Source organism: Solanum verrucosum, unplaced genomic scaffold (genome assembly GCF_900185275.1).
Source record: "Solanum verrucosum unplaced genomic scaffold, falcon-dt-bn FXZP01000268.1, whole genome shotgun sequence".
In the NCBI taxonomy this organism is placed as follows: Eukaryota; Viridiplantae; Streptophyta; class Magnoliopsida; order Solanales; family Solanaceae; genus Solanum; species Solanum verrucosum.
This window is the reverse complement of record NW_026019957.1, coordinates 1,961,509-1,981,598: the sequence shown is the minus strand read 5'-3', so window position 1 is coordinate 1,981,598 and position 20,090 is coordinate 1,961,509. Positions and strand designations below refer to the sequence as shown.

The window sequence follows — 20,090 nt, the reverse complement described above, 5'->3', positions numbered from 1 at the left end:
AATCTATACAGGCACAAAAAAAATCAACAATATAATTTTCCAACAAAGAGGATTCATTTGGATCCCCTCCCTAATAGATGGCTCAAAGCCCACACCTCATCTATTTCCACCAAGTACCTCCGACCTCCAACTAGCACAGTTACCGAGTAATCCTGCTCACCAAGGTTCAAACAAATGACAAGAAAACACCTAGTATTTTTATTGTTGTTGGAATTTAAACCCGAGTCTCTAAAGTTTGTACCCACTTCATAGACCACTAGGCTGTTGGGTTTGATAAATCTAATACATCTCATTCACTAGATATCAGTGTTCTTCTTGGAGTTTGTATCACCTCCGGCCAGCACACAGATTCAGAACTGGAGAAGTGCTACAAGAAGGGAAGGGAAGAAGACTTGTGTTGGGTACCTAGAAGTGCTGATGCTACTCTTCCTTTGCAACTACCAGATTTGCAAATCAAGCAGTTTTTGGTTTTTTAGTTTGTTAAGGAAACTGTTCTACTGCTGGTGTGTTCCAGTAACTTTTGCCAGCTTGACCCTATGATCTTTTCTTTCTTTTGACATATGGTTTTCAGGCGATTAACAATATTGAGTATAACAGAAATCAGAGTGCACCACATTCGGAATACAATTCCTGGAAATGTGAAAAAAATAACGAAGGGTCTAGCACAATCAAATATTAAAGGATACCGTAACATATTTCTAGAAAAATTTAAACACATGATGTTGATCAATATGGTAAATATAGGGTTCATATACCACTTCAACTAATACCACCCTATGAAGTTGCACAAGTTGCAGATTGTAATTAATAACTCCACAAAACCTTCAAACAGATAACATGATGCAAGTTCAACAAGGATAGCAATATCCTGAATAACTGATGCAGTACTGCAACATCAGTTGAACAATACTCAAGACCATGAAGGGAAAATTACAAGCAGACGAGTATTTGTTGAGGCAAAAGATAAAAATAGACAATGACAAATACACACAAAGTTCCTAGATAAGCAAGTTCCATAGAAAGAAATGGACCTGCAATCCAGAAAGTAGATGATAAATCTCCTTTCAGGGGTACATTACTACTCTTCATCATCATGACGTTTCCTGCTCCTCTTCTCAGAACGTTTTTTGTCCCTGCCTACTCGTGCATCATCAGAGTTGCTGGCATCAGAATCAGATGCTGAGGCTGCTGCTCTCCTGCTCCTACACTTGTGCCTTGGAGGCGATTCATCACTTGATTCAGCAGAACTGTCTGCATGTCTATGACTTCTCCTCCTCCTCTTCTCCTTCCTACTTTTTCTCCTCCTTCTCCGATCCTCCTCCTCATCTGATGAGTCATCCCGTTTCCTCCTCTTTTCCCTCCTCCTCTTCCTGCGCTCCTTATCTTCATCATCATCCTCCGAATCACTGTGTCCCCTCTTCTTCCCACTCCTCCTCTTTGATCTACCCCTCTTCTTCCTTTTTCCAGAGTCTGACTCGTCATCGTCATCATCTTCAGAATCTTTCTTTTTGTGCTTCTTAGATGATGACTTTAACTTTCTACTCACCTTCTTACCATACTTCTCAGCAATTGCCCTCTCCATTTCAGAATCATAATCGGAATCAGAACTCTCACTCTCCTCCTCTTCTTCACTGCTATCCTCATTTTCTGCTTTTCCCTTCATCTTAGAACCATGCCCCTTAATCTTCTCCAATCCAGACAACACGGCAGCTTCAATTGCCTCTGCATCCTTATCCTTGTTATCATCCTTAACACTCACGAAATTCCTACATTGGAAAGTGAGGTGGCCAACCCGCCCACACCTCTTGCATGCTCCACGGGTCTCATCAGCATTTGATCCAGTGATTCGAGCAAGTGCAAGCAAACCCTGAAAGCTCGCATAAGCATTTTCGGGATCTGCAGCCGACGAGGCCTTCTGGGTAGATGATTTCTTGTCTTCATCCTTGCTAGGAGCATATGGGTCATAACCGATAGCACTTTGCCAGATGCCATGAGTCTGTAGGGCTGCACTACTGTGAACCCTATTGTTCGCAGGCATGCGAACTCTACCTGCTGTGGCCGGCATGTTGAATGTTTCTCACCTGTAAGCTGTATACACCAAGAAAATAATTTTTAAGCATTACCATTCAAATAGAATAGTTTCCACAGTAACAAAGAGCCAAAACCAGAAGTAGAACAGCTGTTTACACATAATCAACATGTAAGCATCAAATTTCCAAACCCTAGCAGTTTTTTAAAGCTCCAAATTCGGTGCTAAAATCAGAAGCGAAAAGGCTGTATTCACTAAAAATCTAACAGGTAAGCACCAGATTTCCAAACCTTAGCAGCCTTCCAAAGTTCCAAATTCAGAGCTAAAAATCATAACAGTCCATTTACACTGAAAATCACAACGTAAACATCATCAACACTCCCAACCCTAGCTTTTCGAAGTTCAAAATGCAGATCTTAAAATCAGAACAGTATTAGGATGTGTACACCAAAAATCATTAGTTAAGCGTAAAAAAATTGAAGCCCTAGCTTTTAAACAATTCCCAATTTGAACTAGAAAATCAGATCAAATACATATAAGTTTCAAAATTAGGCTGACAACAACAATTCAATTCCACAAAGATATAACCACCCAAAGTAGTTGATTTCTAAGGTAGAGCAATATGAAAAACCAATAGACAAATAGCGAAAGCCTCCCAAAAGACCAAAGATACAAAAAATTTAAAGCCCTTACAATGAGATAATTGACAAAGAAATGGACCTTGAACCTAACTCAAGCCAAAAAACTAGCTCACGAGATGAGAATTTCCCAAGCCATATAAGGAGACCAACACCCTGCTTGGACGGGTTTATAGCTTTTGACTTATAAGCAATAAGTTAGGGATTCTGACTTATGGCTTTTGGCTTATTTTTGTCTTTTTGACTTAAAAAAAGTTCTTAAAAGCTATTTCAACTTAAAATAAGTCAATCCAAACAGTATCCGAGATGTGGGGGACTCCACAATAATTGATGTAAAGACTAATACAAAAAAAAAACCAACAAACAGATAGTACAAGTTCCCAAAAGACAAAAAAAAGTACAAAACTTTAAAGCCCCTTCAATGAGATAATTGGTGTAAGCGATCTAAAATAGTTCCTAGGGTTAATAAAGATGTCTACACAAATTCACCACAATCTCAAACTACTTTTGTTCGGGTATATGAATCATCAAATTTCGATTCCGTTCCATCTGCCCATTTATTCCAATACTCAATAATTTTACTTAAAACAAGCTATAGGTGATTGCACAATCAATTCAAATGAATTTAAAAAAGAATGAATCCTAAAATCGTGTTTTTTCTGCTATATCTCTAGGGGTTTGCAGATATAAACTGTTAGTAAAAGTGCAGATTACACCACAATCATCATTATCAACAACAACAAGCACAATTTCACCTCAATCTCAAACTAGTTGGATTTAGCTATATGAAATCCTCAATATTTAGTAATTCGTCTTGAAACAAGCTAACAGTGATTGCACCATCAATAAGAAAATCTTCTTTTTTCTTTAAAAAAAAAAGACAGAATTAGGGCATAAAAATCGTGCTGTTTCTCTAGTTTTTCTTTCAGACATAAACTGTTAGTAGAAGTGCACATCACACCACAATCATCAATAACAATTTCACCTCTATCTCAGACTAGTTTGGTTCGGCTATATGTATCCTGAATACTCAGTAACTTGTCTTAAAACAAGCTATGGATGATTGTACAATCAACTTAAACAAATATAAACCAAAAAATAGTGCCTTTTTATGCTTTTTCTCTAGTTTTTCCAGATATGATCTGTTAGTAAAAGTGCATATTACACCACAAATCATCAATAACAATTTCTCCTCAAATCTCAAACTAGTAGGGTTTAATAAAGGTACAGATTACACAATTTCACCTCAATCTCAAACTACTTCGGTTCGGCTATACTTATCATCAATTATCAATTCCATTCAATATTCCCGTTAAAACAAACAATCGATGATTGCATAATCAATTATAAAATTTAAATAGAAGAACGAAACCATAAAATCGCGTTTTCCAGCTATTTCTCTAATTGTTTTTCAAATACAAAGTGAAATTTTGGGATCTGAAACTTACCTTTCCGGCGATTTTATCAGTTGTTTCTCCGGTGAAGATCGGAAAACTATGTCCGGTGATTTTGAGTCGGAGTTCCCAATTTCGAATTGCAAATAATGAAAAAAAGAGGAGAAGTTAAGAAATCCTATCGCGAATAAATAGATTTTACGACCCGAAACGACGCGTTTAGTATGAGTCGGTGATTCTTTCTTTTTTTCCTTTGATATTTCAAGTTTGAATAATCCATAACTCGAACTGAAAAAGTTATTGATTTATCAGTATTGGGTAACGATTTGATTATTATTTTTTATTATCTGATTATCGATTCGTAATGGTTGGAAGCTTTTTTTTTTTAATGGTTTAATCGAAAATTCGATAGTAAATTAAATAATTATATAATATATTTATACCATTTGGTATATAAAGTCCTTGACTTAGAGTTTAGTTTCATACTTTCATTTTAAATTGTCTCAAACTTTCGGTTATTCTACAATTTGACCGTGTTTGCTTCTGATCAAGTCTGACAACCAGGGGCGGACCCACGTAGTGTGTTATGGGTGCTCGAGCACCCATTAACCTCGGCTCGAGCAATACATATTTAAGTATAAAAATAGCAATATTACTATATAAATGATGGCCAGCACCCATTGAACATAAAGCTGGATGGCGCCTCTGGTTTACGACTTGAAATGAAGGTGTATTTAGGGTGGTTGGTGAGTTCGATTCTCTATCAAAACATTTCTTTTTCCTTTTTTTTCTTTCTCATGTTTTACTCTTTTACTTTGTTTTTTTCTAACATTCTTTATTTAGCTGTAAAAGTATATTGCTTCTCCTTTTCTTTTTTTCTTAAACCAATCCAAATAATATTGCATTGAAATGAAAAAAAAATTGCCCTGCTATTTTACTTTTTTTAAAAAGGAAAATTGACTTGTAATTAAGCTTTTTGGTTGATAGAAGTTTACATTTAAAATAGTGAGTAGGGGTGTGAAAAATTGATCCGATCGATAAATCGAACTGAAAAAAGTGTAATTGATTTATTGTTATTGGGTTATTGAATTAACAGTTTTTTAATGGTTTTATAAAAAAAAATTATTGGGTTATCGGTTCAGTATTAGTTTTTAATATTGGCTTATTGGGTGAACCGATAACCCATTAAAATTAGTAATTTACTTGTACATAAATATTATATATTAATCTCAATACCTTACTAGTTACTGTTTTTATTCTTTAGCCTTCAATTCACACTTCAAAGTGACTTTTAGTTCACAACTTCACATTATACAAAACGTCAAAATCTAAAGTAAGAACTTTATTCCTCTTAATATATCTTTGTGTTTCACTCGTATAGTTTTTCATTACATTATTGTGTTGTCGCGTCAAATTTATTAGAGAAGTCATATATTTATTTTCTTATTGGTTAAACCGAATATCGAACCGTTAAGAACCAAAACCGATAAAAAATCTCTTATTGGTTTGGTTATTGGTTTAACGTATTTAAAAACCGAAAATCACAATAAAACCGAATGATAATACATAAAACTGAACCAAACTGACCGATGCACACCCCTAATAGTGAGCACCCATAGCCATAAAACTCTGGATCCGCCACTGCTGACAACTCATGTGCATGATTCATTTGGTTTATCACCTTGTTTTAAAGTGATTTCCATGATTTTTTTGGTGTCAAATCTTAACGATTAAACCGCTAATCAAACCGAAAAAGATCAATACCGATAAACCAATATCATGAAATGAACATTTGCCTCACTTAGTGTAGTCTCAGTTGCACATTTAGCATAGTGTTCGGACTTATATGCCTTCAAGAATCAGGGGTATTAGATTTTTCATTCGGTGTTCATATTTGTATTAGGGCCCAACCTAATTCAAATTCGCGTGAGTTCCATTTGGGCAACACTTATAATAAGATTTTTTTCCATTCCTAAGTACTCGAACTTGATATTTAGTTAAGGTACGTGAAAATAATAGAAAATGAGTAATTTCTTATGATTTTGCACCTTGAATGCTTGTTCATATAGATGAAACCTTTGTTAACACATAAATCACCATTAGGCAACATTAGTCCTGTTTGATAAACTTGTAATTGACAGGAACATCTAAAAGAAAAAAGACTTGAACTTTGAGAATTTGGTTTAAGCTTCAACAATTAATGATTTAACTACATTTTATTGTAAAGTTCTCTATGAAACAAAATACTTTGAGATTTTTGCCTACACGCCACGCTAGAGCCTATTGTAGAGGTCAGAGACGGATTCAAGATTTAAATTCTATGAATTCATTCTTTAAGATTTAGCAATGATCTCATTATATATTGTTAAAGTCACTGGTTCATATTTATTTATTGTAATTTTATTGAAATTTTACACATAAATTTATGTTTTGCATCATAAGTACTGGTTTAGATGAACTCACTACTGATACATTAGATCCGCCCCTGATAGGCTTGTTGAAAAATGGCTGCACAGTTGCAGGCTTGCAGCAACAAATGATTCATCATGTTTTCATCAACAAATTGTTCATATTACAACTCTCACTTGTATTTTACATAATATAAATGCAAATAATAAAACGACATGTACAGTGCCGATCCAAACAAGCACCATTGCACTTCACCTAAATCACACTATAGGAAAACTAACCAATTTGAAGAATTATTGGTAGAGAAATAGCTAGAAGGGCACTTCAAAAACCAGTAGAAGCACGACGCGTTCACCATAAGAGATGTAGGAGGTATATTGCAAGGTTCCGCGCCAATCTGTATTTTGAATCAAAGTGTCAGAGCTAACATGTCAGAAGTAATAAGGCTACACATACTAAATCATCAAGTATGCATTAGCTATACTGCTTGGATTCTTCAAAAAATGCTATCAGGTACGTCTGATCCTTCAAAAACAGTGCATGTATCCAACACGAGTACAATAACATTTTTGGGAGGTCCGAGCAATATAGTGCATTATTAGAGTTTGAGCCAGAAAGTTATCATTGTGATTAGGTGATACGAGAAGCTTGAATTTTCAATAAGTACATAGAGCAAGCTTAAAGTAGTTTGGTGAAAGAGAGTTTTAAGTTATGAGGCTTGGATGTTACAACTTGATTATATGCCTTTGATTGTGTTTGGTGATTGTGAACTTCAAATTACGCGAAGAACATGAGAAAATGTGTAGTGTGTTATGCACGTGCTCACGACTAATCGTTGTTATCAAGTCATTAGCATAGGTTGATGCAACATAGACTTGTGTGATGCACGTGCACGAGACTAAGGTAGCTCTCCATAGCACCTCTTTTCTCGAGAATCCATACATCCCTTGTCAGTGTATGCAGCTATTTTCGAGCACAAGTTTAGGTTCGGCCTCAATGGGAAAACACAATGGAGCACCTAACTCTTCACAATCAATTTCTCAGAATGCTATAAGAATCGAAGAAGAAAATGAAGTACCTGTTGGATACAATGTGTTAGGATAGACTTTCACATGAATGCTGACCATCTACCTCATAGTAATGTTTGATGGATGGGATCCGTCCAACCTTTGAACGATTGCTACTTCCTTTGCCACGGATATTCTCAACGAGTTCTAATGAAGCTGCTTTCAGATTCATCTGTTCCAAATTGGTAAGATAGTCAAGTCCTTGAGGAACCACCTTCAGTTTAGGACAATCGTGTATATGCAGGCGCCCAAGTTTTGGCATAACTCCTTCCAGGAATACCATTTCATCCAACTCTGGCAAACACGAAATGTGTAGGTCCTCGAGCTTTTGGAATCCTGATTCAAAGTGCAGCTGTTTCTGGCTGGCATAGGCATTAACCAGCACAAGATGCTCCAAACACGGAAGCTGACTGATGCAGGGGATAGGATCCTGATCTTCTGGGAAGTGGCTCCAATGCAAATGCAAATGCATAACGTTGAGCATCGAAGAAAACCAACGAGGAACTTTGCACATTCTTCCAACTAAAATAACCTTCCGGAAAATGAATGGAGTCTTCGAGAGATCGTCTAATTTAAGAATTGCATTTGCATCCACTGTCATCACAAGTAGATGGTGAAGGAATTTAAGTTTGTCGATGGACGAACATAAATTCTTCATATGTTCTTCTTTGACATTTGTGAGCTCAATCCTTCTAAGCTTAGTCATTTTCACTATCTTACGTGCTATATCCGCGTTTGCCTGTATGCAATTAAGAACTTGTAAGTTCTTCATCTTCCACAGCTTGCCCGGAACTTGCACCCCTCTAACATATGCAAAATGTTCTGCTGATATCTCTTTGCCATAGGCCAGAAGATGTCGCAGATTATGCAGCTCGGTGATTCCATTTGGGAGTACATTCACTTCTGTTCGCCTAATATCTAACGTCTGTAGGTTTCTCAGTCGATTCATAGACGTTGGAAGCTCTTTTATTCCTGTACCACCCAGACTTAAGTACCTTAAATTGAACAAGTTACCTAGTTCATTAGGTAACGAATCAACTTTGGCATCGTTCAACTCCAACACCCTCAGTAGTCTAAACCTGGATAAAAGATCATCCAACAAAAACTTGGATTCCCCTTTGTCATTGAACATAGAGAAAGATCGAACGTGTGTCAAATCACCTTTCATCTTAACCGCTCCATCAACATTGTACACGGACAATCTACGTGCTCTTATCTCATCTTTCTCCAGTACTTCTTCACCACATATAGACAAGAAATTCTCCTTCTCTGAGATCGAACGAGCTAGCTCCCACATCAGATCATGCAACTTGCAAGTCTTCGGCCTTATAAAACTCTGATTCTTTACAACCTGGAGTAAGTTCCTAGAAATCAGTTCCTTGAGATAGATTTTCCCGACTTCTTCCGAATTCAGGCTGTTCTTTTCTTCCAGAAAACCTTCAGCCATCCACATTCTAATGAGTCTGCCTGCTCCTATCCATTTTCCCATCGGAAAACGACAACAATACAGAAAACAGTTCTTAAGATAGTAAGGCAAATCATTGAAACTCAACAACATAACAGTTTTAACCTCAGCCAGTAACTTATTATTGCTGATATGCCAACTTAAGCTGTCGTAAACTTCCCTCCATTTCATTTCCGACCTATCTTTAGACCCCATTAGTCCTCCAAGAGCAACAATTGCTAATGGTAGACCTTCACATTTTTTTGCCAATGCCCTGCCTATTTCCTCCAGTTCAGGAGGACACTTGCAATTAGGCTGACTCGAAAACGCCTTGTTGCAAAATAGCATCCACGCATAGTCATCAGCTAAAGGTTTAGAACGAAAATGTGTGCCACCAGGACCATAAGGGTAAGCTGCAATATCTTCATTTCGCGTTGTTATGATGACCCTGCTCCGGTTTTTATCATCAGGAAGAGCAACCCTTATTTGTCTCCAGAAATTATTGTTCCATACATCATCAAATACAACAATATACCTCTTTTTGTGCAAGAACTTCACAAGAGTCTCCACCAACTGCCTGTAGTCCATTGACTTCAAGTTTTTCGGGATCAGATCTTCCTTTTCATCCAAAAACTCCGAGATCAGCTTTTTGAGCAGGTCCTCAATCGTGTTGTTTTGTGAGACGGAAACCCAAGCACAACAATCAAAATTCTTCCTCACAGTCAGGCTAGTATACGCTTTCGCGACTAAAGTTGTCTTACCTGAACCACCCATGCCCGCGATAGAAATGACAACACGGTGAGCCTCCTCTCCCTCCAAACTTGACAGCAACGAGTCTTTAACTTTATCGATCCCTATAACTTCGTCGTTCTGAATGAAGAGTGAAGATTCTCCAATATTTTGCACACTACTACAACAATTTTGTGAATTTGATCCAGCGTTCGAGGATGCTTCCATGTGACTTAGATCATACCTCTTGCTTCGTTTTGCAATGTCTTTAATCTCAGATCTGATTCTCTTCAACTCCAGGGCAGTTTTATACCTCAACCACAGTATCTTTGGAAGGTAAAACACACCAGCTAGACGCCCTCTAAAACCGCTCTTTTTCATGCTATCCACATGATACAAGAACTCATCAATGATATCTTCAGCTTCAAACGCTACGTCCCTCACTTGTACCACCCAAACACACACACCTTCATTCTGGTTTTTACACTTCTCAGCATCTTTTATAAATGAACCTATGCTCTCTAGCTCAAGTTTCACCTTCGAGATCTCCTGACGAACTCCTCCAATCGCATATCCTGGATTGTCAAGCACAAACTCCATGCTCAATATCAAGATTTTCACTGCAGATTCAGCCATTTTTTTGTCTTTTCTCAAAAATTGTTGTTCATGAACAAGACAACTATTTGGTAATGATGTATAAAGCTAACTATCAAAACCAATAGTAAAGGTTCTCATGTATAATATATTTCATTTCAGGTATAAATTGTATATAACTAAAAAAATAAAATACCAACAGTAAAGTATGTCCACAAATAATGAATAAATATGTACTAACGGCGCATATAACACATATCCACATGTATAAATAATGGTTCCACATAGCAACTATTGCTTGAACTCTCCAAAAATAATGTTACTCAAATTAGAGGTTATATAAGAGCTGACCTTTTTTAATATTACACAATTATAAAATGTGTATCCGAGGTTCGAACCCTCAAAAGAAATTAAAAGTGACCCGAGAGATGGGTTTCCATTTCCCTGGTTTTTTGCGCTAAAAATGTAAAAAATAATAAAAGATAACTACTTTTTTGAAAACTGACCTTTTCTTAGGCTAATTTCTGAAAGTAATTTTTGACTTTTTTTAAGTAGTGCGAGCATTCACTAGCTCCTTCATATTTTTGAAAAATCCGACCCACATAACTCTCATTTTATCTAGCTTCATGAGTCAATAGACATCCATTATTTTTTTGGAAATGGACCCTTCTTGCTCTCAAACAAGGACTAAGAAACCCCAAATAGGAAAGTTGTTTGATAAAGAGTAAATCATGACAAAGAATTGGGATGAAAGAAACTTAATTACCATCTTTTCACTACTGATAAATTGTAATTTGTAACATAAGAACCCTAAGGCTTTGGTAAAGTGGTGAGACCGCAGCGTGTGATGATGTGTGAATTAGGTACGCGTGGCAATTTCAAACCCTACTGCAACCAAAAGTATGATATTTATAGAGAGACAAGTTCATTATCTATCGAGTTCTGAATGGGTAAAATTCACAAATTAAATAGCTGCTTTTCAGTTCAATAACTAAACAATAGCTATTGTTATAGAGTCTCAAATTTTATAAATAAAACGAATCTGAAAGAATAAATTAAAAAAAAAGAAAAGACTGTCTTCGCATATGCTAGATTTTTACTTTTTTTTTTAATCAGATAATTAGTGGAGGGGGTAATTCCAAGGATATCATAAAATTTCAACATAATTTAGATAAGTAATTGATAGTTTTATATGGTCTCTTTTTGAAATTAAGAAGACAATATTCTACTAATTTCCATATGACTTTGATAGCTTATCAAGATGATTGACATCATTATAAAAGAAAACTATATGAAAAATATAGTACAACTTTTATAAAAATCTTAAAAAATAAGATAGGTTATCCGCTATATATCAATTAAAATATATTGATACTACAATTTTTATTCTAGCATTTTCATTGTATACAAGTTAAATTTTTGATACAATTACTTTGTTCATTGCTTAAACAGTCATAAAACTATTGGAAATAAGTGAACAAAGTCAAAATTATTTTTTGTTTGAGTGACTCTTTGAGAAGAATAAAACATAAATAATGATTCTTCCATTAAATAGTTGAGTAACCAATAAAACCCTACCATTATAAAAAGTATCATGGGTTCCAGCCTACTTTTTTTTTTTGGTTTGGTTTTCCACCCGATGTCCAGAGCCCACATTGAAGCTTCGATTAAATTTGGATCGTGCTCTGCAGGGCCCATTCGGAGGTGGCGCTCCCAACTGAATTTTTTCCATACCCAGGACTCGAACTCGAGACCTTTGGTTAAAGATGAGGCATTCCCACCAATGCACCACAACCCATGTTGATGAGTTCTAGCCTACTTGACCCCAAATAAAACTGAAATAATTCTACTCATATCATATTTTAAAAGTAGAAGGCAAATTCTACTTGGATTCCTAAATAAAGACTTTGAAAAAGAACTTATTATCAAGATGATTGACAAAAGATATATGACAAAGTTGGTACAATTATTGAAAATGAAATGCATTCATCTATCTCTTTCTTATAGAAAAAGATGAGTTTGATATATATATATATATGCATCCATCTATCTCTTTCTTTCCTTTATAGAAAAAAGATGAGTTTGATATATATCTATTAAATTGTTGTTATGTGTGGAATTTGAGGAAGGATCAAATGTATCACAATGATATATTGTAAGTAGCTTTATCTTATATTATTCCAAGAGGTTGTTTTTGTAGCTTAAACAAGTGATCTCCTGATTACATGACATTAACTTTACTTGTTATGTCAAAACTCATTTTCAATAATTTTCGTAAAAATTACATAAAATTCTATAGTGTTAAGAGCTAATTATATCATACCCCTATTCTTTCTCAAATCACAAAAATCCTTTAAATTTATAGGATCTCGGATACATCAAGAAACCCGTGAATATATAGCTCATGAATTGCGAATGATAGTTCACTTAATGAGAAGAATGTATCTGAGAGGGGATAAAGATGTATCCAAGAGGAGAGGGATGTTTCCGAGAGGAGAGATGGATGTTTCCGAGAGGAGAGAGGGATGTATCCGAGAGGGATATGAATGTATCAGAGAGGGGATAATTAAGGATGTATTCAAGAAGAATTTTTTATAATTTTTTTTAAATGGTATGAATTTTAGAGATTATGATAAAATATAGGATGTGTATTTAAATAATTTTTCCATTATTTTAATATATAATGCTTTTTTTGGGTCCCCCTGTCAACACCATTTCTGCCAATATGGCACTACAAATGTGGTAACCTTTTTTCCCCTATGTAATATCTCCATCTACATGGAGTAATATAATATTCCAGATTAGCCAAAACAGAATAATTGAGTAACTTAAATATGTACTCCATAAATAAAGTACTACTAGTATTTAAGGGTGGTCAATGACCTGGAAAAACAATAATGGGAGATTAGACAAAAATAAATAAATGCTGGTAGGTGATTTTATTTCATCTGTCTATATTTTGGTGCGCATAATTATTTGAATTTATGGGTGAGAAATAACAACAAATATCTACTAAATAATTGAGATACACATAAGCTATTTTAGATACTATTGATATAAAATAATATAGATATTGGTGTATAATCAAAATTATATAGCATATTGATTATACATAATCCAATTGATTTGTTCAAAGGAAAATTTTCAAAATAAAAAATATTGAACAAAATATATCACTTCATTTGCAACAACATATACAGTTCCACTCTTTTCTCAAAGGTAATTATTAATTTTGATAATTTTCAAGACGACTTTCCAAGTCTTCTCATCAGTCAAAAAGAATGAGAATATTAATCAATGTTGTATGACCAACATGTTGTCTCCAATTAACCCATCTAAATGAAATATTCATAATTCTCAAAAATAAAAATGTATGTGGAAACCAATTTTCTTTTATAATATCCGTATATTATAAGTTAAACTCGAAAAAAAAAAAAGTCGACTTAGAAATATTGCGAGCCGTGCGTACAGATAAAAAAAGCATAGGACAAGTTAGCAATTATTTTGTACTATGTACCACATGGTGAATGATTGATTCTTTATTTGTTATTATCCATACATTATACATATATGAAATATCTTCTTTTTTTTCTTTTTATTTAAAGATGTAAAAATTATTATTACAGACAATATTAATTTATCATAATTAAGTGATAAATGATCGATAATATTGAGTTTGAATAAATATGGTATCGACTTGCTACATCCACCTTTGTATATCGACATTCTATATCCACCTTTAGTTAAAATAAAGCAAAACTACTTTCGTCATCCCAACAAAAAGTTCGAACTATTATTCCTATTTTACAACTGTAGTGTCTTGATCAGTTTATACGCATTTTGATTAATTTTACAGTGTACCTGCTACCGCTTGCATGTACAAGTACTGAGTAACTCTTTTCACCAAAGCTTAGATATATGTATGAATTCAACCAGTTTAAAAATGTTGATGGGTACATATGGGGATATTTTTATTTTTTTTGGAGGATCCAACACAGGCATGAAAACATCATTAGAGAGTCCAAACAACATAGCATTTAACCACAAACTCAAGGAGATGATTTCCAACATAAAATTGGTTAGACTCCCACAGCAGGAGCACACAAAATTGATCATCTCATCCAGCAACTTACTTGAATAAATACATTATTTTTTTATGGCAAACTTGTGCACAACACTTGTCTTGTAAGCCATATATTTTTTGCTTAAGAGTATTGAAATTGAAATACAACTACAAACACAATGCAAGGACTGAATGTACCAGTAATATAAAAAGTACATGTAAGCTCATACAAGTAGAGGTTACAACTTGATGAGTCGATCCACCTACACGTCTTGCTTTTACTGCTATGTCGGGAGTTTCGCACCAGGACAACCATTCCTCTGCATAGCACCAGAGACTGCTAAGAGTTGAAGCAGCCGCAGCTTCCTTAAGCATCTGCACGGACGAAAAAACAAAGTGTAACGTTAAGTTTGCTACGAACACTTACTTGCAACAATAACGGGACAGAGAGTTTGATAAAGATGCTGAAATTTCACCATTTAGGGGAAGAAGCACTCCTTGAAGAGAATCCAGAAGGAGCATTTGGAATGGATATGGACAGCTGAGTGGTGGAGAAATTATTTTTGCCAGATCCCTCGTCAAGATTGGACCATGATTCTTTGGATGTAGGCCACTCGTCAAAGAATGAACGCATTGGATGCTGTGTCTCCTGCTTTACTGTACCAGATGAATCTATGTCACTGCTGAAGAAGCAATGTTGGGGTTGCTGTTTTGATTCGATCACAGGCTCAAACGGATTAGGTGAACTACCCAACAGCTGGGAATCATTTTTCAGATTGGGTTTTGACGGAACTTGTGATGGCATCAGACGCCACATGTTGTCTGTGTTAGAACCCGTATCTCCTAGTCCTCTCACACTTGCAGAAGCTACTGGCAAGAAATTGTGGTCATCCGCATCAGGAGCCATTCCGTACCTGTGTAGCATTTCATGAAACTGGATTTTATGCCATTTACACCAAATGCAAGACCAACAATACACCATATCAGACATATTCACTGAACCGTAACAAGAAAACATACATGGAACTTCGAACAGTACCCAATACCCTAACGGTTAATGTGAAGAGCGAGCATCGTCTTAAGAAAAGGGCTTAAAAGAACAAGATTTTATTGACAACCACCAATTTTTTCTTTTTTGATAAAGATTGACAATATCGTGTGTATTAAGTAGGGGATAGCAGGGGAAACTTGGTCATATTTTCCCCTCTTGCATAAAATTCTTGTCGTACTTATAAGAATCTAACAAATACTAAAGGATTCTAACTATGCTATAGTTTTTGAGCTCAAATTGATGAAGTGGATGATGAGATAAGATTTGAGATAATATCATGATTAGTGATATCCCCTATACTCATGATCACTAGTCTTTTCACTGTTCTATGCAAGATAATTTGGACCTAAAATAGTTTTACAAAGGGAAGATGGCAACTGAATATAGGAGAGAAGAATATCTCCCCTACTTGACAGTTTTCAGTTTGAAACAATTGGAGAAAAAAGAAGGATTGACAGTCACCCGAGTCATATTTAGCATCCGTCCAAATGTAAAAGATTGGAGCCAGCAACTCTATCTTTCATAAGCAATAGAAAACACAATATAGGAGCAGAAGACTTGTCACTTGAAAACAGTATTAAACAGTTGTGGCAAAACACCAAGATTTTATGCAAAGCAACACAAGAATTTGGATTAAAGTAACAAAAATGACATGCAAACTGCTTGAGAACTCTTTTATAGAGTCACATAATCAAGGTGCACTACCAGTAAAGGGCAGGCCAATGCACGAAATATCCCACAACCCACGTTTACGCAAGGTCCAGGAAAAGTGCTGCACCCCAATGGGATGTAGTGTAGGCTGCCTATCCTAACGCAAGCACCACTGTTTGAACCCGTGACCTATAGGTCACACAGAGACAACTTTACCGTTGTTCCGAGGCTCCAAGTTGCACAGACAGTATGAGAAAAAAATCTATTTAAGGAGAACATGAACCACAGAGGACAAAGAGGATGTACCTATACTCCTTATTATTTATCCCATAGGAGGCAGGCTCCATCTGCAGTTTCGTGGTGGTGCTTCCGTAACTTATTCCATCTGAATTAGCAACGGAATATAATGGCATATTTTGGAAGCTTCCACTGCTATTGCTTTGGAAACTTCCACTTCTATTGCTGCTCCCAGTAGCAGTGTGTGATATATTTGTCGACAAGAACTGGGAAGTAGTTTGAGATTCCACAGGCTTTCTTGAACGGTTGCGGCCTCGATGCATGTGTCGTTCACAATATTTGGAGTCAGGATGTGCATCTTTGGAGCACCTCCACTTCTTTCCATCTGTCCTTCTACATCTTCCTGGCTCGGGGTCAAACTTCTTCCCATAATAGGAACAATAACCCACTGCACATGTAAAATACATTACCACATTTACATTACAAACCCATCATTCACCAACTAAAAAGAAAGACCTTTATCATGCAAAATGCATTTTTTCTTTTTTAGGATCACGTACGGCCAGAATTTATTGATATTGCATCCAGTATCATGGAATTTCAATAGCTACACTGCCATCAAAATTCTATGAGACTGGAATTTCTGCAACAGACATTGACATTTAAGCACAACCTTAACAGAGTACTACATGAGGGAGACATTGAAATTTAATACAGATGTAAAACTATGAAATTATGTGTAAAAGAAAAAAAGAGAAGCAAAAACATGCCAACCATGGATTTACTGCCATAATGAAACACAAGGCTTTAGCCCACCAGATGTCACGAGAGTGGATATATGTTAAAAGTAAGCGCTTGGCCAAAAAAAAAAAACTATTTATATATGTAAATGACATTTTTATAGAATAGTACAATTTCAAATCAAATATCAAATCCACATGACAGAAACTATTGGATTTAGGACATTGATAAAGGCTAGTAGCCTTTTAGATAAGGTCGGGTTCGAATCACAAAACCCGGGGTGTTCTCTTTTCCCCCTTTAAATGAGACAATGTTACTTTCGCACAGCATCTTTTTAGGAAGTGAGCATGGATCATTTTGTAATCCTGTGTTGTATAATCTTGTTTATTTATATAAATCATTAAAGATTGATGTATTTTAATAATTAAAATAACAAAACATAAGAAATTGAGAACTTTGAAGCAAATTATGAAACTTGAAAATGTGTAAAGATTTAAAATTTTACAGTAAATAGTTAAATTCGTTAAGTTATTTGTGCGTCGTGTTTATACACATTTGACTAGTTGCACTAAAATATAAATTTGTAAATAACTCTGTCAAATTAAACATATCTTGGCTCTCTGCTTTGCTGTTGGCCTGTCATCAGTCATTGAACCCGCTTGTGCAATACCAAAATAGATTCATCTAACAAATATATATTATTTTTTTTATAACCGAGAAATCCGTCTGTGACCCGCCCTTTGGACCAATCTAACAAATATTTTTTAGAAACAAAGAAAATAAAATTGTTTTTTCCTATAACAGAGAAACCCACGAGGGACGCACGGTTGAAACTAGATGGATAGTGAGCCCGGCCCTCTATCCTTCTCAACTTAAATACCAAGCATTTGTACAGCAAGGTTCGATCCAGTGATGAGCACCTAAGCCACAAGTCATCACGTGTTGCGCCCTTACCACTACACAACAGGGCTAATAAGATGAATCATGAATGTTTCTAGCACTGATAAAAATACTTTTAAAAGCAAATCCATAATATACTTCCAACCAAGATCTTAGAATCAAAATATAGGGATGCAGTTCTTTATTATACTGCCTTAACAAATCTAAAGTTCCTTTTCTTTTTAAAGCAAGGATTAATAGAGAAAAGGAATGAAATACAATGTTCATCGATCTGCATGCTCCAATTTAACCATCAAATTATGGTAAACTTCCCCACTCTCATAAATGCAAACACTATAAAGAGCTCAACTATAATAAACTAAAATTAACAAACCATAAGAAAAAAGAACAATGATTTCCCTGAGGGTAGTGTCGGCCAGTTCGAAACTAGGTGGATAGCCTCCTCTATCCTTATCCTTCACCACTTAAATCCTAAGCTTTTGTACGTAAGGTTCGATCCCGTGATGAGCACCTAAGTCACACATCATGCATTTGCACTCTTACCTCTAGACAGCCGCGCTAAAAGGATGAATGCTTCTAGCTCTTATAGAAATACTTCTAAAAATGAATGGATAGTATTCTTCCATCCAAGATTTTAGAATAAAAAACAAAGGGATGGCAGTTCATTATTTTTTCTTAATCTTTAAAGGTAATACTCCCTCTGTTCCCTTTTGTTTGTCTTTCCATTTTAGTCCGTTCAATAAAAAACGTATCTTTCCCCTCTTGGCAACTCTTTAGTTTCAACTTTCCATTTAAGACCACAACATTAAAAATCATTTCGGTACATTATATATATCTTTAATGCAATACCACAAGATTCAACAGTCTATTTTAGTTTCTTAAACTTCATGGTAAGTCAAAACCAGATTAACAAATTGAAAAGGAGAGACTACTAGAAAAAAGCCATGAGAAACAATGTTCCTAGATCTGCATGCTCGAATTTCACCATCAAATTACATTAACCTTTCCATTCACAAAACACCATAAAATGCTCTATAACTACAACAAATCAACCAATTAACAAACAAACAAACAAACCAAAAAAAAACTTTAAACTGAAAAAAAAAATAAAGAGAAAAAGAAGAAGAAACTTACAGCTAGGATGATTGAAGAACCTGGCTGAGATAGCATCAAAACTCCGGCGAATAGGTACTACTAGGTCCGGTGGCACAGGTAGCCCGGCTACTAAATACTTATAAATCATAGCTTGATGCTCCAATTCCTGCCACTGCACCGCTGTAAACGGTGGCCGGAATCCATAATCATTATACCCCACCTCCCCTCCACCTCCCACCAACCCCACCCCCACCACTGATGTCGTTGAGGTCCCACTCATCTCCTCCAAGAACCAAAAAAAGACTTCACCTTTTTGCTTAATTTACACACCCTTTTCCCTTTTCTTCCAAAAGCTGCACCCAAAAATGAGAACAAACATCAGTTAATATACAAACATATTGTAAATGCTCAAACAGAAAGACAAAAAATAATCAAGAAAAGCATTTTTTTTGTGTTTCTTGAGTGTGGGGGTGGGGGTAGAGGGGTTAAGGGGAGTAGAGGTTGTTGGGGTTACCCAAAAGGGGGACAGATCTAGGGTTTTGGATAAACCTGCAAGAAGAACAGAGAGAAAAAAAAAAAGTGAAGAAAGAAAGAAGAGTGTACTAGTACTTGTTAATGGGTTTTTTGATTAAGTAGTGATTAATGACTCTAATCAAATGGAGATATGAAGGTTACCATTGTGTATTAGCAATGGAAGAATGGTGGGTTTAAGTTAATGAAGAGTGTTTTATGAGTGCTGAGGTTAAGGGAAGCATTGGGACATGGGAATGAGGATGTAGGGGTTGAGGTTTGAGGGGACCTTGGGGTATGGGGGGCCATGTCTTTTGTTTTTGTAGTGGTCCAATTGATGCAATGCAAACATATCTTCTCCTTTTTATTATCTTTCAAAAAAAAAATTAAAATTTAAAATGTTCATATGATTGTATTTTGTTTTTCAAAGGGTAGTGATAAAGTTAATTTTGTTATGAAATAACAAGACTTATATCAAAGAGGAGGAAGAGAGAAATTTTTTATTTTTATTTTGGTTACAAAATGAATTGAGTTGGCT

At 35.5% G+C, this 20,090-nt stretch overlaps 3 protein-coding genes across 4 annotated transcripts; all 3 read right to left on the bottom strand.

Moving 5' to 3' along the window:
- Nucleotides 1–782: 782 nt before the first annotated feature.
- On the bottom strand, nucleotides 783–4,209 carry LOC125814529 (CAX-interacting protein 4). Its single transcript, XM_049493983.1, has 2 exons — nucleotides 4,116–4,209; nucleotides 783–2,088 (listed from the first exon to the last, which is right to left on the bottom strand). The coding sequence occupies exon 2, from the start codon at nucleotides 2,063–2,065 to the stop codon at nucleotides 1,079–1,081; it is 987 nt and encodes a 328-aa protein (XP_049349940.1). The 5' UTR covers nucleotides 2,066–2,088; nucleotides 4,116–4,209; the 3' UTR covers nucleotides 783–1,078.
- Nucleotides 2,113–10,346, bottom strand: LOC125814746 (disease resistance protein RPM1-like). Its single transcript, XM_049494207.1, has 3 exons — nucleotides 7,595–10,346; nucleotides 2,297–2,351; nucleotides 2,113–2,179 (listed from the first exon to the last, which is right to left on the bottom strand). Exons 1-3 carry the CDS (start codon nucleotides 10,344–10,346, stop codon nucleotides 2,113–2,115), a joined length of 2,874 nt encoding a protein of 957 aa, XP_049350164.1.
- A 4,046-nt stretch (nucleotides 10,347–14,392) lies between these two features.
- On the bottom strand, nucleotides 14,393–19,668 carry LOC125814605 (growth-regulating factor 4-like). 2 transcript variants are annotated; one of them, XM_049494070.1, is made up of 4 exons: nucleotides 19,082–19,478; nucleotides 16,376–16,754; nucleotides 14,844–15,281; nucleotides 14,393–14,742 (listed from the first exon to the last, which is right to left on the bottom strand). In XM_049494070.1, coding segments are annotated over exons 1-4 (1,059 nt in total). In that variant the 5' UTR covers nucleotides 19,323–19,478; the 3' UTR covers nucleotides 14,393–14,741. The 2 variants fall into 2 exon arrangements, with proteins under 2 accessions (XP_049350027.1, XP_049350026.1); XM_049494069.1 differs by lacking the exon at nucleotides 14,393–14,742 and adding an exon at nucleotides 19,557–19,668 and having other exon boundaries at nucleotides 14,749–15,281; nucleotides 19,082–19,395.
- Nucleotides 19,669–20,090: the final 422 nt, after the last annotated feature.